Source organism: Hyla sarda, chromosome 3 (assembly GCF_029499605.1).
Source record: "Hyla sarda isolate aHylSar1 chromosome 3, aHylSar1.hap1, whole genome shotgun sequence".
NCBI lineage: Eukaryota > Metazoa > Chordata > Amphibia > Anura > Hylidae > Hyla > Hyla sarda.
The window spans coordinates 442,300,562-442,326,753 of record NC_079191.1 but is presented as its reverse complement, the minus strand read 5'-3'; the positions used below and the strand labels follow the sequence as shown (position 1 = coordinate 442,326,753).

Here is a 26,192-nt window from a genome sequence, read left to right as displayed (position 1 = left end):
CCCTGCAGCCCGCACCCAGCATTCGGAACCCATTCATGAAGCGCTCCCTAGGTCCTGCAATAGACAGTTTTAGTCCATTAAAAGGGATTTCCAATTAATAAAACCCATTGTCCTAAAACGATTAGTGAATTCAGGATTAAAGAGTCGTATCCAACCCCTTCCCTCAATTTGATTTTTAACTTATTTGTAAATCAATTCATCTACCAAAAATGACTCCTTACCCCAGGACAAAGCGGCTCTAGTCTTGGCTACTAGGTATCTCACCTCTCTGCAGTTCACTGCCTGTTGTTAGGGGAATTCTGTCTCCAGGGAGACCAAGACAGAACACATGAAGTGGGGGCGGGGCTTAGCTACAGTACAGATAGCGAGCCTGGGCTGTATACCTGCAATATGTGAGCCTGTCTGCCTCCTCCAGAGAGTCTACACCAGTGATTGTTAACCAGTGAGCTTTCAGATGTTGCTAAACAACAGCCGGAGGATCACTGGGTAGGAAACACTGGTCCGTACTGTCCTGTAGAGCTAAATCAAGGCTTCCTGTTCATCTCTAGTAACAAGAGTCACCATGTCCACCATACAGCATCAACAATACATATCATGAGACCCCAAGAAGTACACCCCAACCTTCATAATCCAAACCTTCTGTGACTTTCTGTATCTGTATAAGTCATGGTGCCCCCCGGGTCCCATTGGTACAGTAATAGGTGATGGTCTGGTGTTGGGGCGGGCACATGTCCTCTGCCATGGCTTCTCTATGGGGCTGGAATATTCTCCTTATTCAGGATCAGAGTTGTCCCACTAAAACAATAAAGACTCCATAATTCCGATGTAAAGGAATCTTGTATGATGTGATGTCATCAGATGGCAGAGCGGTGATGTCATCAGATGGCAGAGCGGTGATGTATCAGATGGCAGAGCGGTGATGTCATCAGATGGCAGAGCGGTGATGTCATCAGATGGCAGAGCGTTGATGTCATCAGATGGCAGAGCGGTGATGTCATCAGATGGCAGAGCGGTGATGTCATCAGATGGCAGAGCGGTGATGTCATCAGATGGCAGAGCAGTGAGGTCATCAGATGGCAGAGCGGTGAGGTCATCAGATGGCAGAGCGGTGATGTATCAGATGGCAGAGCGGTGAGGTCATCAGATGGCAGAGCGGTGAGGTCATCAGATGGCAGAGCGGTGATGTATCAGATGGCAGAGCGGTGAGGTCATCAGATGGCAGAGCGGTGATGTATCAGATGGCAGAGCGGTGAGGTCATCAGATGGCAGAACGGTGATGTATCAGATGGCAGAGCGGTGAGGTCATCAGATGGCAGAGCAGTGAGGTCATCAGATGGCAGAGCAGTGAGGTCATCAGATGGCAGAGCGGTGAGGTCATCAGATGGCAGAGCGGTGATGTATCAGATGGCAGAGCGGTGATGTCATCAGATTGCAGAGCGGTGATGTCATCAGATGGCAGAGCGGTGATGTATCAGATGGCAGAGCGGTGAGGTCATCAGATGGCAGAGCGGTGATGTCATCAGATGGCAGAGCGGTGATGTATCAGATGGCAGAGCGGTGAGGTCATCAGATGGCAGAGCGGTGATGTATCAGATGGCAGAGCGGTGATGTCATCAGATGGCAGAGCGGTGAGGTCATCAGATGGCAGAGTAGTGATGTATCAGATGGCAGAGCGGTGAGGTCATCTGATGGCAGAGCGGTGATGTCATCAGATGGCAGAGCGGTGAGGTCATCAGATGGTGATGTCACGGCTGCGGACCCCCAGTCCATCCCTGATGACCAGTTCTGTACATTGATATGTGGCATTGTCCTGTCCCCTTGTGGCCATAATACGGGCCGAACGTCCCACCTGAAGACCCTAGAACTGGACCCTGCGCTGGACATTTTGTTCCTCTGTCTTCTGCACCGCCGCCTCCTCCTTAGTCACGTGACTTCTGTGCATCCTCCGGTGGATTAACTTTTCCACCATTTCTGCTACCAGGTTAAAGACCATGGAGAGCCACGCCAAGCCGAAGATGATCCACAGCGCCGCCAGGCTCCGGTAGATGGAGATGTAGTGTTTACTGGGATCAGTACCTGGAAACGATGGGGAGAGACGTCATATATTGCTACAATTATCATCATTTCACATATGACATCATCACAGCCTATACTCCAATCACATCCAAAGCAGCATTTATTATTCTTACACTCCAGTCACATCCAAAGCAGCATTCACTATTCTTATACTCCAGTCACCTCCAGAGCTGTATTCACTATTCTTATACTCCAGTCACCTCCAGAGCTGCATTCACTATTCTTATACTCCAGTCACCTCCAGAGCTGTATTCACTATTATTATACTCCAGTCATCTCCAGAGCTGAATTCACTATTCTTATTCTCCAGGCACCTCCAGAGCTGTATTCACTATTCTTATACTCCAGTAACCTCCGGAGCTGTATTCACTATTCTTATACTCCAGTCACATCCAGAGCTGTATTCACTATTCTTATACTCTAGTCACCTCCAGATCTGTATTCACTATTCTTATACTCCAGTCACCTCCAGATCTGTATTCACTATTCTTATACTCCAGTCACATCCAGAGCTGTATTCACTATTCTTATACTCCAGTCACCTCCAGAGCTGTATTTACTATTCTTATATTCCAGTCACCTCCAGAGCTGTATTCACTATTATTATTATACTCTAGTCATCTCCAGAGCTGTATTCACTATTCTTATTCTCCAGTCACATCCAGAGCTGTATTCACTATTCTTGTTCTCCAGTCACATCCAGAGCTGCATTCACTATTCTTATACTCCAGTCACCTCCAGAGCTGTATTCACTATTCTTATACTCCAGTCACATCCAGAGCTGTATTCACTATTCTTATACTCCAGTCACCTCCTGAGCTGCATTCACTATTCTTATACTCCAGTCACCTCCAGAGCTGTATTCACTATTCTTATACTCCAGTCACCTCCAGAGCTGTATTCACTATTCTTATACTCCAGTCACATCCAGAGCTGTATTCACTATTCTTATTCTCCAGTCACATCCAGAGCTGCATTCACTATTCTTATACTCCAGTCACATCCAGAGCTGTATTCACTATTCCTATACTCCAGTCACCTCCAGATCTGTATTCACTATTCTTATACTCCAGTCACCTCCAGAGCTGTATTCACTATTCTTAAACTCCAGTCACCTCTAGAGCTGTATTCACTATTCTTATACTCCAGTCACCTCCAGAGCTGTATTCACTATTCTTATACTCCAGTCACATCCAGAGCTGTATTCACTATTCTTATTCTCCAGTCACATCCAGGGCTGCATTCACTATTCTTATACTCCAGTCACCTCCAGAGCTGCATTCACTATTCTTATACTCCAGTCACATCCAGAGCTGTATTCACTATTCCTATACTCCAGTCACCTCCAGATCTGTATTCACTATTCTTATACTCCAGTCACCTCCAGAGCTGTATTCACTATTCTTATACTCCAGTCTCCTCTAGAGCTGTATTCACTATTCTTATACTCCAGTCACCTCCAGAGCTGTATTCACTATTCTTATACTCCAGTCACCTCCAGAGCTGTATTCACTATTCTTATACCCATGTCACATCCAGAGCTGTATTCACTATTCTTATACTCCAGTCACCTTCAGAGCTGTATTCACTATTCTTATTCTCCAGTCACATCCAGAGCTGCATTCACTATTCTTATACTCCAGTCACATCCAGAGCAGTAGTCACTATTCTTATACTCCAGTCATGCCCAGAGCTGCATTCACTATTCTTATACTCCAGTCACCTCCAGAGCTGCATTCACTATTCTTATACTCCAGTCACCTCCAGAGCTGCATTCACTATACTTATACTCCAGTCAACTCCAGAGCTGTATTTACTGTTCTTATACTCCAGTCACCTCCAGAGCTGTATTCCCTATTCTTATACTCCAGTCACCTCCAGAGCTGTATTCACTATTCTTATACTCCAGTCACATCCAGAGCTGCATTCACTATTCTTATACTCCAGTCACCTCCAGAGCTGTATTCACTATTCTTATTCTCCAGTCACATCCAGAGCTGTATTCACTATTCTTATACTCCAGTCACCTCCAGAGCTGTATTCACTATTCTTATACTCCAGTCACATCCAGAGCTGTATTCACTATTCTTATACTCCAGTCACATCCAGAGCTGTATTCACTATTCTTATACTCCAGTCACCTCCAGAGCTGCATTCACTATTCTTATACTCCAGTCACCTCCAGAGCTGTATTCACTATTCTTATTCTCCAGTCACATCCAGAGCTGTATTCACTTTTCTTATACTCCAGTCACATCCAGAGCTGTATTCACTTTTCTTATACTCCAGTCACATCCAGAGCTGCAGTCACAGTCATGATTGTGCCCCCCGAGTTCTGTACAGTGCTATGGAATATGTTGGTGCATTATAAATAAAAGAATTACTACTATTATGGGTTTATATCTGAGGGGAATGTCTGTGGTGCCAACACATTCCAAATGGCAGCCTGCAGCATTGTGGTTGCAGCTCTGGAGGTGACAAGAGTATAAAAGTGGAGGTAACTAACATATCAATATATGGGAGGTGAACTGTGTCATGGACTCCGATCCTTTGTGTGTTACAATCAGAACATGTTTCCCTCCTGTCTCCCTGTTTGTTACAATGTATCAGTGCAGCTAAAATGTATTGTCCAGACTCGATACAATTGTAACTAATCTCCAGATTTGGCCCAATAAGATATAGAAAACTGATATTAATGCCCCCTAGTGGGACTTGGAGCTCAGCTGCAGGACAGAGAGGGAGCCTGGGCCGTGTACCTGCAACCTCTGAGTCTGTCTGCCTCCTCCAGAGAGTTCACATCAGTGTTTCCTAACCAGTGTGCCTTCAGCTGTTACATAAACTACAACTCCCAGCATTTCTATGTGATTCCTAAAAAAAAATTGTAAACTTAATTTTCCAACAACTTCCCCTGACCCAAGAAAAACAGCTACTAGGCATCTCACCTCTTTGCTGTTCACTGTCTGTTGTTAGGGGAATTCTGTCTCTTGTAACAGAAATAGTCAAGACATAACACCATAAGGGGTCAGGGCTTAGTTACAGGACAGAGAGAGAGCCTGATCTGTGTAACTGCAATCTGTGAGCCTGTCTGCCTCTCCCAGAGAGTCTACACCAGTGTTTCCCAACCAATGTGACTCCAGATATTGCAAAACTACAACTCCAAGCATTTTCCTCTGTGTAATGATCTATATGATTTATAAAATATCTATAAGATTCATTTTCCCAAAAACTACTCATTATCCCAGAAAAAAAAAAGAGCTCTATAGTCTTGGCCACTAGGTGTCTCACTTCTCTGCTGTTTAATACCCGTTGTTAGGGGAATTCTGTCTCTGGTAACAGAGCGGATCAAGACAGAACACATGAAAGAGGGGGCGGAGCTTAACTACAGGACAGATAAACAGCCTGGGCTGTGTTCCTGCAACCCGTAATTTACAGCCAGTTGGCGCAAAACGACTATTTCTGGATAAACTGGAAGCGCGCTGGTTAGGAAACACTGAGTTTTAGGATCCAAAACATTAAAGGGGTATTGCAGACCCTAAAAACGTATCATATGGGAGCAATGTACTTGGGTATCTCCAGAGCTCCCAAAGACAATGCATGAAGCACATGCTGATGTCCTCATGCCCCGGCGTCCCAATCCAGAATACCCCTTTAACCCCATACAGTATATAGGGAAATAGCAGCCAATGCCCCAAAAATGTAAAGGGGTATTCCACTGGAACATGTAGTTCCGAACACTGTGTGCACGCTGCGGGGGTCGGCCATGCCCCCTCATGCCGTCAGGCCACGCCCCCCCAATGCAAGTCTATGGGAGGGGGGCGTGACGGCCATCACGCCCCCTCCCATAGACTTGCATTGAGGAGGCGTGGCCTGGTGGCACAAGGGGGCGTGGTCAACCCTGCAGTGTGCACACAGTGTTCGGAACTACATGTTCTGAATTCTGGCCAGTAGAGTACCCCTTTAACTCCAGTCACATCCAGTCTGTAAGATGACATGTCCTAGCGCCCCCTGCTGGATCAGTGGCTCCTTGGCGTCTCCTGTAGCGGTGGTCTTCAGTGCAGTTACCTAATACGTACTCTCCGAACCCAATGGTGCTGAGCGTAATGAAGGCGAAGTAGAACCCCTCTCCGTAACTCCAGCCTTCCACATAGCTGAAGATCATGGGGGGAAAGACGAGGAAGAGGACGGAGCCGGTGGTGAGGAAGAGGCCCATCAGCAGCAGCTTCATCACCTGGGGGAGAAGGGTACGAGGTCATCACCACAGGTCACATTGACTTATATGGGGGTCATCACCACAGGTCACATTGACTTATATGGGGGTCATCACCACAGGTCACATTGACTTATATGGGGGTCATCAACACAGGTCACATTGACTTATATGGGGGTCATCATCACAGGTCACATTGACTTATATGGGGGTCATCACCACAGGTCACATTGACTTATATGGGGGTCATCACCACAGGTCACATTGACTTATATGGGGGTCATCACCACAGGTCACATTGACTTATATGGGGGTCATCACCACAGGTCACATGACTTATATGGGGGTCATCACCACAGGTCACATTGACTTATATGGGGGTCATCATCACAGGTCACATTGACTTATATGGGGGTCATCACCACAGGTCACATTGACTTATATGGGGGTCATCACCACAGGTCACATTGACTTATATGGGGGTCATCACCACAGGTCACATTGACTTATATGGGGGTCATCACCACAGGTCACATTGACTTATATGGGGGTCATCATCACAGGTCACATTGACTTATATGGGGGTCATCCCCACAGGTCACATTGACTTATATGGGGGTCATCGCCACAGGTCACATTGACTTATAAGGGGGTCATCACCACAGGTCACATTGACTTATATGGGGGTCATCCCCACAGGTCACATTGACTTATATGGGGGTCATCACCACAGGTCACATTGACTTATATGGGGGTCATCACCACAGGTCACATTGACTTATATGGGGGTCATCACCACAGGTCACATTGACTTATATGGGGGTCATCACCACAGGTCACATTGACTTATATGGGGGTCATCATCACAGGTCACATTGACTTATATGGGGGTCATCCCCACAGGTCACATTGACTTATATGGGGGTCATCGCCACAGGTCACATTGACTTATAAGGGGGTCATCACCACAGGTCACATTGACTTATATGGGGGTCATCACCACAGGTCACATTGACTTATATGGGGGTCATCACCACTGGTCACATTGAATTGTAGGGTGCGGTACACTTAAAGGGGTTCTCCGGTGAAAAACTTTTTTTTTTTAATCAACTGGTGCCAGAAAGTTAAACAGATTTGTAAATTACTTCTATTAAAAAATCTTAATCCTTCCAGTACTTATTAGCTGCTGAATACTACAGAGGAAATTATTTTCTTTTTGGAACACAGTGCTCTCTGCTGACATCACGAGCACAGTGCTCTCTGCTGACATCTCTGTCCATTTTAGGAACTGTCCAGAACATAATATGTTTGCTATGGGGATTTTCTCCTACTCTGGACAGTTCCTAAAATGGACAGAGATGTCAGCAGAGAGCACTGTGCTCGTGATGTCAGCAGAGAGCTCTGTGTTTCAAAAAGAAAATAATTTCCTCTGTAGTATTCAGCAGCTAATAAGTACTGGAAGGATTAAGATTTTTTTTAATAGAAGTAATTTACAAATCTGTTTAACTTTCTAGCACCAGTTGAATTAAAAAAAAAAAGTTTTTCACCGGAGTACCCCTTTAAAGGAGAAGTATCTTGCACAAAAATGTATCCACTATACAAAGGACCCCGATTCTCCCCAGGAAGAGAGGGTGACAACCCCTGCAGGAAGCAGCGGCCACCACACACCGTCCTATGGATCTCTATGGGGATAACGGAGATAGCCAAAAGCTGGATCTCTGGATCCCATATATGGAGGGGGCGTGTCAGCTGCCGCGTTGTGCGGGGGTGGACACGCTCCATTTCTGGGGAGAATCGGGGTCTCCAGCAGTCGGACCCCCAACCCCCTCCCCTGCAATGTAAAAATTGTCCCCTATTGTTTGGATGGGGGCTACGTTTTTGTGCACGATACTTCGGGGTACTCCAGTTGAATTTTTTTTTTTTATCAACTGGTGCCAGAAAGTAAAACAGATTTGTAAATTACTTCTATTAAAAAATCTTAATCCTTCCAGTACTTATCAGCTGCTGTATGCTCCTCAGGAAGTTCATTTCTATTTGAATTTCTGTTCTGTCTGACCACAGTGCTCTCTGCTGACACCTCTGTCCATGTCAGGAATTGTCCAGACTAGGAGCAAATCCCCATAGCAAACCTCTCCTACTCTGGAAAGTTCCTGACATGGACAGAGGTGTCAGCAGAGAGCACTGTGGTCAGAATGAAAAGGAATACACAACTTCCTCTGGAGCATACAGCAGCTGATAAGTCCTGGAAGGGTTAAGATTTTTAATTGAAGTAATTTTCAAATTTGTTTTGCTTTCTGGCACCAAGTGATTTAAAAAAAAAAAAAAAAAGCTTTCCACTGAAATACCCCTTTAAGCAGTCATAGAAAGGAAATGAAGCATAATTGCCAATAGCCAAACCGTTTTATGTATACAGCACATCCGCAGAATTGTGCATCTCCATGGTTACACACTACAAATAAACTCTGATCACGTGTTACTCTCACTTTTCTGTAGGTTGTTAAAGGGGTTATCCAGGAAAAAACTTTTTTTATATATCAACTGGCTCCAGAATGTTAAACAGATTTGTAAATGACTTCTATTAAAAAATCTTAATCCTTTCAGTACTTATGAACTGCCGAAGTTGAGTTGTTCTTTTCTGTCTAAGTGCTCTCTGCTGACACCTCTGTCTGTCCCATAGCAAACCTCTTCTACTCTGTGCAGTTCCCGAGACAAGCAGAGATGTCAGCAGAGAGCACTGTTGCCAGACAGAAAAGAACAACTCAACTTCAGCAGCTGATAATTATTGGAAGGATTAAGATTTTTTTAATAGAAGTAATTTACAAATCTGTTTAACTTTCTGGAACCAGTTGATTTATATATATATATATATATATATATATATATATATATATATAAAGTTTTTCCTGGAGGGGCACTCCGCTGCTCAGCGTTTGGAACAAACTGTTCCGAATGCTGGAGCCCCCTCAATGCAAGTCTATGGGAGGGGGCGTGACGGCAAAAATAAAAAAATACGGAATTTGCCGCAATGGTTAAATTCTGTAGCAAGATCTGGAAGATAAAATGAGAGCAGCTTCTCCTAGGACAGTGCGTCCGCTTCAGTGTCGTAAACAGGTAACAGATGCCTTACACTCACCTTGTGGGGTTGTGTATTAGACACGCCCCTCTGTCACGCCCCTCCCATAGACTTGCATTGAGGGGGTGTGGCCATGATGTCACGAGCCTCCGGCACTGCACCCGACGCTCTAAACGAATGCCGGGTGCAGCAGGGAGATCATTGGGGGCCCCAGAAGCGGGACCCCCACGATCAGACATCTTATCCTTTGGATAGGGAATAAGATGTCTAGGGGCGGAGTGCCCCTTTAAATTCAGTCCCCATTGAGTTCAATTGGATTCTACCAGCAATTCCCCATAATCCAATGTAGGATGACTGAGGTAAAGGAAAATCCTGGGTTCTCCCGGTGCGAACCACCACACATTGGCCGGATAAGTAGAATCATTAATAGAACACAACGCGTTTCGAGGCTTAGGAGTCTCTTTTATTCACGCTATACCACTTGAAAAAGAGACTCCTAAGCCTCGAAATGCGTTGTGTTCTATTAATGATTCTACTTATCCGGATTTTCCTTTACCTCAGTCATCCTACATTGGATTATGGGGAATTGCTGGTAGAATCCAATTGAACTCAATGGGGCCTGAATTTAAAGGGGCACTCCGCCCCTAGACATCTTATTCCCTATCCAAAGTATAAGATGTCTGATCGTGGGGGTCACGCCGCTGGGGCCCCCAGTGATCTTCCTGCTGCACCCGGCATTTGTTTAGAGAGTCGGGTGCAGCGCCGGAGGCTCGTTATGTCACGGCCACACCCCCTCAATGCAAGTCTATGGGAGGGGGCGTGACGGATGTCACGCCCCCTTCCATAGACTTGCATTGAGGGGGCATGGCCGTGACATCTTGAGCCTCCGCCCCGCATCGCCAGTTCGCTCCGTGCACCGAATGTCTGGGGTGCCGCAGCCGAGATTGTGGGGGTTTCCATAAGCGGGACCCTCCGTGATCAGACATCTTATCCCCTATACTTTAGATAGGGGACAAGATGTCTAGAGGTGGAGTACCCCTTTAAGAAGAATTCTGTGTTTAGAGAAGGCTGAATTCCACCAAAACTTTGTTGAACGGAATTTCTGCAAAATTTCCTACTGACTTCTCGTTGCATCATTTATGGTCCCCCCCAAAAATCTTTTCTTTACAAAAACACTGTGTCCACTTCTAGCCTTAGAGTAATGTATATAACTCGGCACTTCTGTAAATGGTGGACGGGCAAGTGGTAAAGAAGTCCTAAGTATAAGCAGGGCCGGTTCTGCCTATAGGCAAAATAGGCAGCTGCCTAGAGCGCCCTCTTAATGGGGGGCGCCGCTCTGCACGCTGCAAGAAAGTTAGTAACCAGCCACCATCTGAAGCACCCGCTCACCCAGAACCGCCTTCACATGAGGAGGGGGTTTGTTACAGTGTGTCACCCCAGTAGTAAGGAGATTACATGAGGAGGAGGATTGTTACAGTGTGTCTCCCCAGTAGTAAGGGGATTACATGAGGTGAAGGTTTGTTACAGTGTGTCTCCCCAGTAGTAAGGAGATTACATGAGGAGGAGGTTTGTTACAGTGTGTCACCCCAGTAGTAAGGAGATTACATGAGGAGGGGGTTTGTTACAGTGTTTCACCCCAATAGTAAGAAGATTACATGAGGAGGAGGTTTGTTACAGTGTGTCACCCCAGTAGTAAGGAGATTACATGAGGAGGAGGTTTGTTACAGTGTGTCACCCCACTAGTAAGGAGATTACATGAGGAGGAGGTTTGTTACAGTGTGTCACCCCAGTAGTAAGGAGATTACATGAGGAGGGGGTTTGTTACAGTGTGTCACCCAGTAGTAAGGAGATTACATGAGGAGGAGGATTGTTACAGTGTGTCACCCCAGTAGTAAGGAGATTGCATGAGGAGGAGGTTTGTTACAGTGTGTCACCTCAGTAGTAAGGAAATTACATGAGGAGGGGGTTTGTTACAGTGTTTCACCCCAATAGTAAGAAGATTACATGAGGAGGAGGTTTGTTACAGTGTGTCACCCCAGTAGTAAGGAGATTGCATGAGGAGGAGGTTTGTTACAGTGTGTCACCTCAGTAGTAAGGAAATTACATGAGGAGGGGGTTTGTTACAGTGTTTCACCCCAATAGTAAGAAGATTACATGAGGAGGCGGTTTGTTACAGTGTGTCACACCAGTAGTAAGGAGATTACATGAGGAGGAGGTTTGTTACAGTGTGTCACCCCACTAGTAAGGAGATTACATGAGGAGGAGGTTTGTTACAGTGTGTCACCCCAGTAGTAAGGAGATTACATGAGGAGGGGGTTTGTTACAGTGTGTCACCCCAGTAGTAAGGAGATTACATGAGGAGGAGGATTGTTACAGTGTGTCACCCCAGTAGTAAGGAGATTGCATGAGGAGGAGGTTTGTTACAGTGTGTCACCTCAGTAGTAAGGAAATTACATGAGGAGGGGGTTTGTTACAGTGTTTCACCCCAATAGTAAGAAGATTACATGAGGAGGAGGTTTGTTACAGTGTGTCACCCCAGTAGTAAGGAGATTGCATGAGGAGGAGGTTTGTTACAGTGTGTCACCTCAGTAGTAAGGAAATTACATGAGGAGGGGGTTTGTTACAGTGTTTCACCCCAATAGTAAGGAGATTACATGAGGAGGAGGTTTGTTACAGTGTGCCACCTCAGTAGTAAGGAGATTACATGAGGATGAGGTTTGTTACAGTGTGTCACCCCAGTAGTAAGGAGATTACATGAGGAGGAGGTTTGTTACAGTGTGTCACCCCAGTAGTAAGGAGATTACATGAGGAGGAGGTTTGTTACAGTGTGTCACCCCAGTAGTAGGAGATTACATGAGGAGGAGGTTTGTTACAGTGTGTCACCCCAGTAGTAAGGAGATTACATGAGGAGGAGGTTTGTTACAGTGTGTCACCCCAGTAGTAAGGAGATTACATGAGGAGGAGGTTTGTTACAGTGTGTCACCCCAGTAGTAAGGAGATTACATGAGGAGAGGGTTTGTTACAGTGTGTCACCCCAGTAGTAAGGAGATTACATGAGGAGAAGGATTGTTACAGTGTGTCACCCCAGTAGTAAGGAGATTACATGAGGAGGGGGTTTGTTACAGTGTGTCACCCCAATAGTAAGGAGGTTACATGAGGAGGAGGTTTGTTACAGTGTGTCACCCCAGTAGTAAGGAGATTACATGAGGAGGGGGTTTGTTACAGTGTGTCACCCCAATAGTAAGGAGGTTACATGAGGAGGAGGTTTGTTACAGTGTGTCACCCCAGTAGTAAGGAGATTACATGAGGAGGGGGTTTGTTACAGTGTGTCACCCCAGTAGTAAGGAGATTACATGAGGAGGAGGTTTGTTACAGTGTGTCACCCCAGTAGTAAGGAGATTACATGAGGAGGGGGTTTGTTACAGTGTGTCACCCCAGTAGTAAGGAGATTACATGAGGAGAAGGATTGTTACAGTGTGTCACCCCAGTAGTAAGGAGATTACATGAGGAGGGGGTTTGTTACAGTGTGTCACCCCAATAGTAAGGAGGTTACATGAGGAGGAGGTTTGTTACAGTGTGTCACCCCAGTAGTAAGGAGATTACATGAGGAGGGGGTTTGTTACAGTGTGTCACCCCAATAGTAAGGAGGTTACATGAGGAGGAGGTTTGTTACAGTGTGTCACCCCAGTAGTAAGGAGATTACATGAGGAGGGGGTTTGTTACAGTGTGTCACCCCAGTAGTAAGGAGATTACATGAGGAGGAGGTTTGTTACAGTGTGTCACCCCAGTAGTAAGGTCGTGCGTGTGAAAAGGTGGCGCCAATAGGTGGGGTCAAGGGGTGGCAAAAATCCTTGCACCAGTCCTGAGGATAAGTAAAGTAGAGCTCCGGCACTCACCACATATTCTTGAAGAAGTATTTGGTTTATTTACATGACAAGGTAAAGGACAGGACGCGTTTTGGCGTAAGCCGTCCTCTCTGTCTCCGGTCTTAGGCCGTGTTCACACAGCAGAATGCTGTAATTCCGCAGTTCCGTTTAGGAAGCTTTGCTGAACGGAATTTGTTCGGAAATTCCAGTATGAACGCGGCCTGAGAGCGGTTTTCTCATAGTTGTAATGTCAGACAATCAGACACAAGACACGTAGAGGCGGATTACCCCCGAGCCTTCTGCGTCCTGCGAGCATCTGCTGAGGATGATGAGGTGGGGGTTCAGGCCTTTACCGATCTGGTTCAGGAACGCCACATTGAGGGGGATCCCGAAGATAGCGTAGAAGACGCAGAACACCTGACCGGCCGTCGTGCTCGGGTACAAGTGACCGTAACCTGGAGATCAGGGAGGGAAGAATTAGTATAGAGCACAACATCTAAGTCAGTGAGTCGTTAATGGGTTAATACGTCATATAAGATATTTTTGGAGTAACGCCCCCTTTAAGGAGAAGCACCGCCTTTTATTAATGTGATCTTACACTGTAGCAAACACCCAGCTTTTTTAAACCCTTAAAGGAGTACTCTGCGCCTCTTATCCAAAGGATAGGGGATAAGATGTCTGATCGCGGGGGTCCCGCCACTGGGGTCCCCCGCGATCCCCCTGCTGCACCCGGCGTTCATTTAAAGCGTCAGGTGCAGCTCCAGAGGCTCGTGATGTCGCGGCCACGCCCCCTCAATGCAAGTCTATGAGAGGGGGCGTGACGGTTGTCACGCCCCCTCTCATAGGCTTGCATTGAGGGGGCTTGGCCGTGACATCATGAGCGAGGCGTGACTGTGACATCACGAGTGGGGCGTGACTGTGACATCACAAGCGGGGCATGACTGTGACATCACGAGGCTCGGCCCTTCATCGCCAGTCATCCGACACGGAGCGAAGTTCGCTCTGTGCTCCAGATGTCTGGGGTGCCGCTGCCGAGGTCACGAGGGTCGCCAGCGGTACATACCCCCGCGATCAGACATCTTATCTCCTATGTGGTGTCAGGTGAGGGTAATGTGTGTAATAAACCTTTTCGTGACGCCACGGCATGGTTGACCTATACACCACCCGAGGTAGACCAGCTTCTCCTGTGCCAGGCACGGGGCAAATAATTACTCCGACCCAAGGTTACGGATAACTGGCTTTACTGAGGTTGGAAAGATGGTACAATCCGTTACAGCTCAGATTAGCGTGAGGGAGATGCAGGGTGAACTTTGGGAAGCTTATCGGCTTGCTGGGACTTATAGTTGATTGTGCTGTATATAATTGACTTGTATGTAGTCCACGCTAGACTGGAGTTACTTGGATTTGACTAACTTGACTTGAATTGATCCCCGGACTGTAGTGCTTACCGCCAGGCTTTGACTTTCACCTCGGTCGTGGGGTTAACTGGTAGTAGACGCGTGGTCCTGGACTAGGCCTCACTCAGAATCACCTCACAGACAGACTCCTCACTTCTCTCAACTGTACCTCAGTATAAGACCGCAGAACTGAACTCTGATTATATATGGGAGCAATTTAGAGAGATCCCATTGGGCAGATAAGTCACATGGTTCACCTCTGCATACTCCCCTAACAACAAGGTCCATGACAACAGGTTTCTTAAAGTAACAGGTGCATAGAAAATACCAATACATTAACCATTGCATAGCTTTGTATAATACTGTGAAATATAGTTCTGAGGAGAGTGGGTCCAAGATGGACATTGAAGCAGAATCTGCCCCACAGGATGGGCTGAAGTACAGAAGAACACGTGAGTCTGTACTGGGTCACCACACCTATCCTTTGGATGAGGGATAAGATGTCTAGGGACGGAGTACAGCTTTAAGATATCTTTAGTAGTGGTGGCCATATTTGTTGTCATTCAACTTTCCCTGGAACTGAAATTAACCTAAATAGATTTGGAAGGAGGAACCTCATGGCTTCTATAGTCATTGCATTGGACCCGTGGCCATGTGGTGCCTTCTGGGTAATCAAATTATTTTAGCACATTTCGGTGACTTCCCATAAAATACTTTTGCATCCATAGATTTACCTATCGTAGTGATGACGGTTCCAGCAAAGAAGAAGGAGCTGCTGAAGTCCCAGTTACTGGGGTTGGAGATGTTCCCTTTGGGGTTCAGCCCATTCTCCCAGGCCTCTGTGATGATCTGTTAAGGGGATAAGAGAAGTCACAAGCAGAGATTTGTCCCATTAAGTCTGATCAATCCTCCTGCTGACCACTGCCTGGTGTTAGGAGAATTCCATCTCTACTAACAGAGAGACCAGGATGGAACACAGGAAGTGGAGGGCAGGGCTTAGATCAAGTGTAGGGTTGAAGGACATAGTGACCTCTGAGGAGGGAGGGAGCCTTCTACCATAGAGGAATAGGACCTCCCGGAGCAGAACGTCTTCCCTCCAGGGGTCTGTTTTATCTTTTTTCTAATGCAGGAGGGTAATGTGAGTAGATTAGATTGTCAGCTCTGATGAGCAAAGCCCAATATAACAGGGTGGGCTATGACATGGGGGGCTGAGGGTAATATAATGACTAGTTCCGGATATATACGGTAAGCGCCATGTTCATCTCCTGTCACCGATCCTGTTGCCCTATATACTGCTCTCAGCAGCCCCTCCACTACCCCGTCCATGGACCCTTGTTCTGTAGGTCAGACCACCATAAAGTGTGACTGGCTGAGCTCCTTGCTAAGATGTTTGGTGGGGAAGGGGTGCAGTTTGTATGTGATTCCATGTGCCATTAAAGGGGTACTCCGGCTCCAAGACATCTTATCACCTATCCGAAGGATAGGGGATAAGATGTCTGATCGCGGGGGTCTTGCCACTGGGGACCCTCAAAATCTAGCATGCAGCACCCACCTGTAAGCCCTGCCGGAAGCGCTGGAGGCTCTCAGTCTTATGCCTCCCGACCACGGGGACGGAGTATCGTGACTTCACAACTCCGCCCCCATGTGATGTCATGCTCCGCCCCCTCAATGCAAGTCTATGGGAGGGGGCGTCACGTATCGTGACTTCCCGACTCTGCCCCTGTGTGATGTCATGCCCCGCCCCCTCAATGCAAGTCTATGGGACTGTGGTCGGGAGGCATAACACTGAGAGCCTCCAGCGCTTCTGGCAGTGCTTACAGGTGGATGCTGCATGCTAGATTGTGGGGGTCACCAGCGGCGGGTCCCCCGCGATCAGACATCTTATCCCCTATCCTTTGGATAGGGGATAAGATGTCTTGGGGCCGGAGTACCTCTTTAACGGGGAAGCAATATTCTCTATGTCATGGGGGAAGGGGAGTCCTGTCATTCCCTTCATCCTACAGTCCGAAAAGTATCAATAAACAGTTGTTTAGAAGTCAATGAGAAAATTCACGTATTATCCCAGGTGGTCTAGGGCAGCTTAGAAGCTAATAGCGAGTATCCCTGGTGGTCTAGGGCGGCTTAGAAGCTAATAGCGAGTATCCATGGTGGTCTAGGGCGGCCTAGAAGCTAATAGCGAGTATCCCTGGTGGTCTAGGGGGATGAAGGGCTTAATATTGTTAATCTATATAATTTTTTGCAACGAATCGAATCATCACAAACGCATTTTGCTACAAATTTTCCTCCCAGTTTTTGGGGATTTACTTTGGTGAATCACGTACAGGAGCAGAGTTTCCATTTAAAGACAGGAGTCCCTGCTCTTGTAGACTGAATCATACATTAGATTTGTTGCCACACAATGGCCCAGATTTAATTCCCCGAATTGGACCCCTGTCAAAGATAGGAGTCCCTACTCCTGTAACATTTATCTGTCTTAGATCAACCAATAATGAAAAATATTAAAGGAGAACTCCGGGAGTACAAAACTTATAACCTATCCTATGGATAGGGGACAAGTGTCAGAATGCAGGGGTCCGACCGCTGGGACCCCCGCCCCCCCGCGATCTCCTGTGCGGGGCCCCAGCCCTCCACCAAAATGGGGCGTGTCAAATACACCCCCCCCCCCCCCTTTCAATGCAGCTCTATGGGAGAGTCGGAGCGCTGCACTCGGCAATCTCTGGCTCTCCCATCGTATAGGGGATAAGTTTTGCATCCCGGAGTTTTCATTTAAATTGTTAACTAATCCAAATATATGACATTTGAACTAAAGATGAGCAAACTTGCCAAAATTCCTTTTGAGAGGGTTCACTCGATTAGGCGGTAACATTTGAGAATCAACAGCCCAATCAGATTCATACAGGACCAGGGACTCCTGTCAAAGATAAGACACCCTGCTCCTATATGCATGTGCAGTGAAGCTGACATTATATACATCACTGCTCCGTTAACATTCAATGGACGGCTGCATATAAAGGCCCAGCCCTATCAATCTGCCTCAAACCGAAAAAAGTCAGGTTTTGCCCAACCAATCACATCTCGGCTTTCATTCCTTAAAAAGCTCTGGTAACATAAAAGTTTTGGTTTCAGGCAGATTGATATGTCTGACCGCCCAGGGGTAAGCAGTGAACTGATTGTTAACTGAGCACAGAGGCATACAATGTTAGCTTCACCGCTCAGTATACAGGAGCAGGGACGCCTATCTTTGATCGGTGTCCCTGCTCCTGTATGAGTCCGATTGGGCTGTTGAATCTGAATAAAATTTGACAGCCGAATCCAGCGAACCTTCTGAAAATAAATTTTGGGGGGTTTGCTCGTCTATAGTTTACATCTCATAACCCTGGAATAGTTAATTATTTAATAGTATATAATATACAGTTTATTATTAGTTGATAAAAGTGTCTAAAAAAAAGTGTCTTAGAAGTCTGAGCTGTTTTTCTAATTATCTTTTAGGACAGTGTATCTCAACCAGGGTGCCTCCAGCTGTTGCAAAACTACAACACCCAGCATGCCCGGACAGCCAACGGCTGTCCGGGCATGCTGGGAGTTGTAGTTTTGCAACAGCTGGAGGCACCCTGGTTGAGATACACTGCTTTAGCACTGAACCCAATATTACAAAAACAATTGCTCAGTCGACAATCACTTATGCAGCATTTCACATTTCTAATAAAGTTCCCAAATCCCTCCAGATGTTGAGCCGGTGGCCGGGATCAGCTCTCACTCGGATTCTGTGTTTTCCGGGTCTGGAATCTTATTTGTCTTTGATGTTTACAGATTCGTTGCTACCTGATTTGTGGTAATTACCTCCTGGCACCCGGCGGGCTCTGCTGGCAGCCATTGTGTTTATCTCAATGACCTTTGTGAAGACTCCGCAGGGAAATGTCACCTACAGGGGCGGCGGGAAGCTGCGTGCGAAGGATGGTTCGCGCTATCAGATCGTCTTTATCACAAAAATACAGTTTATTACAAGGAAATATTTTTGATTATTAAATTGCCGTAATTTTTATGGAAATGTTTTGTTTCCCTTCCTGTTCTATTATACACAATATACTCAAAAAAACATAAAGGGAACACTAAACAACACAATGTAACTCCAAGTCACTGACACTTGTGTGAGATCCCACTGTCCACTCAGGAAGAACACTGATTGACAATCAATTTCACATGGAACAGACAACACGTGGAAATTATAGGCAATTAGCAAGATACCCCCAATAAAGGAGTGGTTCTGCAGGTGGTGACCACAGACCACTTCTCAGTTCCTATGCTTCCTGGCTGATGTTTTGGTCACTTTTTAATGCTGGCGGTGGTTTCACTCTAGTGGTAGCATGAGACGGAGTCTACAACCCACACAAGTGGATCAGGTAGTGCAGCTCAGATCAATGTGAGCTGTGGCAAGAAGGTTTGCTGTGTCTGTCAGCGTAGTGTCCAGAGCATGGAGGCGCTACCAGGAGACAGGTCAGTACATCAGGAGACGTGGAGGAGGCCGTAGGAGGTCAACAACCCAGCAGCAGGACCGCTACCTCCGCCTTTGTGCAAGGAGGAGCAGGAGGAGCACTGCCAGAGCCCTGCAAAATTATCTCCAGCAGGACACAAATGTGCATGTGTCCACTCAAACGGTAAGAAACAGACTCCATGAGGGTGGCATGAGGGCCCGATGTCCACAGGTGGGGGTTGTGCTTACAGCCCAACACCGTGCAGGACGTTTGGCATTTGTCAGAGAAAACCAAGATGGGCAAATTCGCCACTGGCGCCCTGTGCTCTTCACAGATGAAAGCAGGTTTACACTGAGCACATGTGACAGAGTTTGGAGACACCGTGGAGAACGTTCTGCTGCCTGCAACATCCTCCAGCATGACCGGTTTGGTGGTGGGTCAGTAATGGTGTGGGGTGGCATTTCTTTGGGGCTGCACAGCCCTCCATGTGCTTGTCAGAGGTAGCCTGACTGCCATTAGTTACCGAGATGAGACCCTCAGACCCCTTGTGAGACCATATGCTGGTGCGGTTGGCCCTGGGTTCCTCCTAATACAAGACAATGCTAGACCTCATGTGGCTGGAGTGTGTCAGCAGTTCCTACAAGAGGAAGACATTGATGCTATGGACTGGCCGCCCGTTCCCCTGAATCCGATTGAGCACATCTGGGACATCTCGCTCCATCCACCACAGACTGTCCAGGAGTTGGCGGATGCTTTAGTCCAGGTATGGGAGGACATCCCTCAAGAGACCATCCTCCACCTCATCAGGATCATGCCCAGGCGTTGTAGGGAGGTCATACGGGCACGTGGAGGCCACACACACTACTGAGCCTCATCCGGACTTGTATTAAGGACATTACATAAAGTTGGATCAGCCTGTAGTGGGGTTTTCCACTGTGATTTTGAGTGTGACTCCATATCCAGTTCATACATTTGATTTCCATTGATAATTTTTGTGTGATTTTGTTGTCAGCGAATTCAACTATGTAAAGAGGAAAGTATTTCATACCATTAGTTCATTCATTCAGATCTAGGATGTGTTATCGCAGTGTTCACTTCATCTATTTGAGCAGTGTATTTGCAACGTGTAGTTCACTTTTCATGAGCCCCAGGAGGTCGGCTATAGAAGGACTGATTAGGAATCTCCATAAGCCGTTGTACTGTTTGATGCAGGTTTATAATGTGAATTGTTTTATACATTGTATCTTTAATAACATGTATTGGAGTAGAAGAAAGGAAAACAGCACAGGAGACTATCCTCCACCATGCAGGCGACCTTCCACACTGCCAGTCCAGGCCTAATTGCAAATGCATCCAGGGTCACAGCAAGAAAGGGGGCGGCTCAGAGTGCTATTCACTGTGTGTACTCTATTTGTCCTCTGTTAAGGTGCAATATTTTTGCTAAAACTTTTTAAAGGGAAACAAATAAAGAAAACAGTGTCAATCCCTCTCTGAACCCCCTGGCTTGCTGTGACCTTGGATGCATTTGGATCCCTAATGTATTATACATAAAGGAGTACTCCAGTTTCGTAAAAAATGTATCCCCTATCCAAAGGATAAGGATAAGTAACTGATTGCGGGGGGTCCGACCACTGGGACCTGTCCGGCGTCCCGGCTTTCCCCATGCCCAGAGCTATGCACAAAGTGGTGGTTGATGGGTGTCTTCCATGTATCTCTATGTGAGAGCCGGAGATACAAGAGTACAGCACTTTGGCTCTCCCATAGAGATGCATGAAGTGGTGGTTGATGGGTGTCTTCCATGTATCTCTATGTGAGAGCCGGATATACAAGAGTACAGCACTTTGGCTCTCCCATAGAGATGCATGAAGTGGTGGTTGATGGGTGTCTTCCATGTATCTCTATGTGAGAGCCGGATATACAAGAGTACAGCACTTTGGCTCTCCCATAGAGATGCATGAAGTGGTGGTTGATGGGTGTCTTCCATGTATCTCTATGGGAGAGCCGGAGATACAAGAGTACAGCACTGTTACGCTATCTGACCTCTGCCCCTGCACTCCCCTGCCGGATCTTGTTGCCTTAGAGCCTAGTGAAAGCGTTACTGTGTTGTCCTTACTGTGTACTTGACCTCCTGCTATTACCTTACTGACTACGATCCTTGCTGCCTGCCCCGACCTTCTGCTACGTCCGACCTTGCTTTTGTCTACTCCCTTGTACCGCGCCTATCTTCAGCAGTCAGAGAGGTTGAGCCGTTGCTAGTGGATACGACCTGGTCACTACCGCCGCAGCAAGACCATCCCGCTTTGCGGCGGGCTCTGGTGAACACCAGTAGTGACTTAGAACCGGTCCACTAGCACGGTCCACGCCAATCCCTCTCTGGCACAGAGGATCCACCTCCTGCCAGCCGGCATCGTGACAGTAGAAGGGCCATGGATCCCGCTGAGGTTCCCCTGCCTTCTATCTCTGATGTCACCACGGTGGTCGCCCAGCAATCCCGACAGATCGCCCATCTAACCCACCAGTTGTCGGAAGTGTCCACCACGGTGCAGCAACTTCTGCCTCTGCTACAGCAGCAACCATCTCCTCCGCCAGCTCCTGCACCCCTTCCGCAGCGAGTGGCCACTCCTAGCCTCCGCTTGTCCCTGCCGGACAAATTTGATGGGGACTCTAAGTTTTGCCGTGGCTTTCTTTCGCAATGTTCCCTGCACTTGGAGATGATGTCGGACCAGTTTCCTACTGAAAGGTCTAAGGTGGCTTTCGTAGTCAGCCTTCTGTCTGGAAAAGCCCTGTCATGGGCCACACCGCTCTGGGACCGCGATGACCCCGTCACTGCCTCTGTACACTCCTTCTTCTCGGAAATTCGAAGTGTCTTTGAGGAACCTGCCCGAGCCTCTTCTGCTGAGACTGCCCTGCTGAACCTGGTCCAGGGTAATTCTTCCGTTGGCGAGTACGCCATACAATTCCGTACTCTTGCTTCTGAACTATCCTGGAATAATGAGGCCCTCTGCGCGACCTTTAAAAAAGGCCTATTGTCACGATGCCGGCTGGCAGGTAGTGGATCCTCTGTGCCGGAGAGGGATTGGCGTGGACCGTGCTAGTGGATCGGTTCTAAGTCACTACTGGTTTTCACCAGAGCCCGCCGCAAAGCGGGATGGTCTTGCTGCGGCGGTAGTGGCCAGGTCGTATCCACTAGCAACGGCTCACCTCTCTGGCTGCTGAAGATAGGCGCGGTACAAGGGAGTAGACAGAAGCAAGGTCGGACGTAGCAGAAGGTCGGGGCAGGCAGCAAGGATCGTAGTCAGGGGCAACGGCAGGAGGTCTGGAACACAGGCTAGGAACACACAAGGAAACGCTTTCACTGGCACGATGGCAACAAGATCCGGCAAGGAAGTGCAGGGGAAGTGAGGTGATATAGGGAAGTGCACAGGTGATCAGACTAATTGGAACCACTGCGCCAATCAGCGGCGCAGTGGCCCTTTAAATCGCAAAGACCCGGCGCGCGCGCGCCCTAAGGAGCGGGGCCGCGCGCGCCGGGACAGGACCGACGGAGAGCGAGTCAGGTACGGGAGCCGGGGTGCGCATCCCGGCTGGAGGCGGTATCGCAGCGCCCCGGGTCAGTGGATCTGACCGGAGCGCTGCAGTGAGGAGAGTGTAGCGAGCGCTCCGGGGAGGAGCGGGGACCCGGAGCGCTCGGCGTAACAGTACCCCCCCCTTGGGTCTCCCCCTCTTCTTAGAGCCTGAGAACCTGAGGAGCAGACTTTTGTCTAGGATATTGTCCTCAGGTTCCCAGGATCTCTCTTCTGGACCACAACCCTCCCAATCCACTAAAAAAAAGGTTTTCCCTCTGACCTTTTTGGATGCTAGAATCTCTTTGACGGAGAAGATGTCCGAGGAGCCGGAAACAGGAGTGGGAGGAACAGATTTGGGAGAGAAACGGTTGATGATAAGTGGTTTAAGAAGAGAAACGTGAAAGGCATTAGGAATACGAAGAGAAGGAGGAAGAAGAAGTTTGTAAGAGACAGGATTAATCTGGCACAAAATTTTGAAAGGACCAAGATAGCGTGGTCCCAACTTGTAGCTAGGGACACGGAAGCGGACATATTTAGCGGAGAGCCATACCTTGTCTCCAGGGGAAAAAATGGGAGGAGCTCTTCTTTTCTTATCCGCGAACTTCTTCATGCGTGATGAAGCCTGTAAGAGAGAATTTTGGGTCTCTCTCCATATGATGGAAAGGTCACGAGAAATTTCATCCACAGCGGGCAGACCAGAGGGCAACGGGGTAGGGAGGGGGGGAAGAGGGTGACGGCCGTACACCACGAAAAATGGAGATTTGGAGGAAGATTCAGAGACTCTGAAGTTATACGAGAATTCGGCCCATGGAAGAAGATCTGCCCAGTCATCCTGGCGGGAGGAAACAAAATGCCGTAAATAATCACCCAAGACCTGGTTAATTCTTTCTACTTGTCCATTGGATTGGGGATGATATGCAGAAGAAAAGTTTAATTTAATCTTGAGTTGTTTACAGAGAGCCCTCCAGAATTTAGACACGAATTGGACGCCTCTATCCGAGACGATCTGTGTAGGCAACCCGTGAAGACGAAAAATGTGTACAAAAAATTGTTTAGCCAACTGAGGCGCTGAAGGAAGACCAGGAAGAGGGATGAAATGTGCCATTTTGGAGAATCGATCAACGACCACCCAAATAACAGTGTTGCCACGGGAAGGGGGTAAATCAGTAATAAAGTCCATACCAATCAGAGACCAAGGCTGTTCGGGGACAGGCAGAGGATGAAGAAAACCAGCGGGCTTCTGGCGAGGAGTCTTATCCCGGGCACAGATAGTGCAGGCTCGCACAAAGTCCACAACATCCGTCTCCAGAGTCGGCCACCAATAGAAACGAGAGATGAGTTGCACAGATTTCTTGATGCCCGCATGACCTGCGAGATGGGAGGAGTGACCCCATTTGAGGATTCCGAGGCGTTGGCGTGGAGAAACAAAGGTCTTTCCTGGAGGAGTTTGCCTGATGGAGGCTGGAGAAGTGGAAATCAGGCAGTCAGGAGGAATGATGTGTTGCGGAGAGAGTTCAACTTCAGAAGCATCCGAGGAACGAGAGAGAGCATCGGCCCTAATGTTCTTATCGGCAGGCCGAAAGTGAATTTCAAAATTAAACCGGGCAAAGAACAGAGACCACCTGGCCTGGCGAGGATTCAGCCGTTGGGCAGACTGGAGGTAGGAGAGGTTCTTGTGATCGGTGTAAATAATAACTGGAAATCTTGATCCCTCCAGCAGATGCCTCCATTCCTCAAGTGCTAATTTAATAGCTAGAAGCTCTCGATCCCCGATGGAGTAGTTCCTCTCCGCCGGAGAGAAGGTCCTAGAAAAAAAACCACAAGTGACAGCATGCCCGGAAGAATTTTTTTGTAGAAGGACAGCTCCAGCTCCCACTGAGGAGGCATCAACCTCCAATAGGAAGGGTTTGGAAGGGTCAGGTCTGGAGAGCACGGGAGCCGAAGAAAAGGCAGACTTGAGCCGTTTAAAGGCGTCTTCCGCTTGAGGAGGCCAAGACTTGGGATCGGCATTTTTTTTGGTTAAAGCCACGATAGGAGCCACAACGGTAGAAAAATGTGGAATAAATTGCCTGTAATAATTGGCGAACCCCAAAAAGCGTTGGATAGCACGGAGTCCGGAGGGGCGTGGCCAATCTAAGACGGCAGAGAGTTTGTCTGGATCCATTTGTAGTCCCTGGCCAGAGACCAAGTATCCCAGGAAAGGAAGAGATTGGCATTCAAACAGACATTTCTCTATTTTGGCATAGAGTTGATTGTCACGAAGTCTCTGAAGAACCATACGGACATGCTGGCGGTGTTCTTCTAGATTGGCAGAAAAAATCAGGATATCATCCAGATATACAACAACACATGAGTATAAAAGATCACGAAAAATTTCATTAACAAAGTCTTGGAAGACGGCAGGGGCGTTGCACAGGCCAAAGGGCATGACCAGATACTCAAAGTGTCCATCTCTGGTGTTAAATGCCGTTTTCCATTCATCCCCCTCTCTGATGCGGATGAGATTATAAGCACCTCTTAAGTCCAGTTTGGTAAAGATGTGGGCACCTTGGAGGCGATCAAAGAGTTCAGAGATGAGGGGTAGGGGGTAGCGGTTCTTAACCGTGATTTTATTAAGACCGCGGTAGTCAATGCAAGGACGTAGGGAGCCATCTTTTTTGGACACAAAGAAAAATCCGGCTCCGGCAGGAGAGGAGGATTTACGGATAAAGCCCTTTTTTAAATTTTCCTCGACGTATTCAGACATGGCAAGAGTCTCTGGGGCGGACAGAGGATAAATTCTGCCCCGGGGTGGAGTAGTGCCCGGGAGGAGGTCGATAGGACAATCATAAGGCCTGTGAGGAGGTAGGGTTTCAGCTTGTTTTTTGCAAAAAACATCCGCAAAGTCCATATAGGCCTTAGGGAGGCCGGTTACAGGGGGAACCACAGAGTCACGGCAAGGGTTACTGGGAACCGGTTTTAGGCAGTCCTTGGAACAAGAGGGCCCCCAACTCTTGATCTCCCCAGTGGACCAATCCAGGGTTGGGGAATGAAGTTGAAGCCAGGGAAGTCCAAGGAGAATTTCAGAAGTGCAATTGGGGAGGACCAAAAGTTCAATCCTCTCGTGATGAGATCCGATGCACATTAGAAGGGGCTCCGTGCGGAAACGTATGGTACAGTCCAATCTTTCATTGTTTACACAATTGATGTAGAGGGGTCTGGCGAGACTGGTCACTGGGATGTTGAACCTGTTGACGAGAGAGGCCAAAATAAAATTTCCTGCAGATCCGGAGTCCAAGAAGGCCATAGTAGAGAAGGAGAAGGCAGAGGCAGACATCCGCACAGGCACAGTAAGACGTGGAGAAGCAGAGTAGACATCAAGGACTGTCTCACCTTTGTGCGGAGTCAGCGTACGTCTTTCCAGGCGGGGAGGACGGATAGGACAATCCTTCAGGAAGTGTTCGGTACTAGCACAGTACAGGCAGAGGTTCTCCATGCGGCGTCGTGTCCTCTCTTGAGGTGTCAGGCGAGACCGGTCGACCTGCATAGCCTCCAC

General features: G+C 47.8%; 1 protein-coding gene across 1 annotated transcript in view; it reads right to left on the bottom strand.

The window, feature by feature from the left end:
* Positions 1-1,621: 1,621 nt before the first annotated feature.
* The window catches only part of KCNK16 (potassium two pore domain channel subfamily K member 16), a 44,058-nt gene continuing 19,487 nt past the window's right edge, over positions 1,622-26,192 (bottom strand). The window contains exons 2-5 of the mRNA XM_056568640.1: positions 15,354-15,468; positions 13,511-13,677; positions 6,139-6,304; positions 1,622-2,076 (exon numbers count right to left, since the gene is read on the bottom strand). Of these exons, the coding sequence (XP_056424615.1) occupies positions 1,859-2,076; positions 6,139-6,304; positions 13,511-13,677; positions 15,354-15,468 (666 nt within the window). The 3' untranslated portion in view covers positions 1,622-1,858. The remainder of the gene's footprint in view (positions 2,077-6,138; positions 6,305-13,510; positions 13,678-15,353; positions 15,469-26,192) is intronic.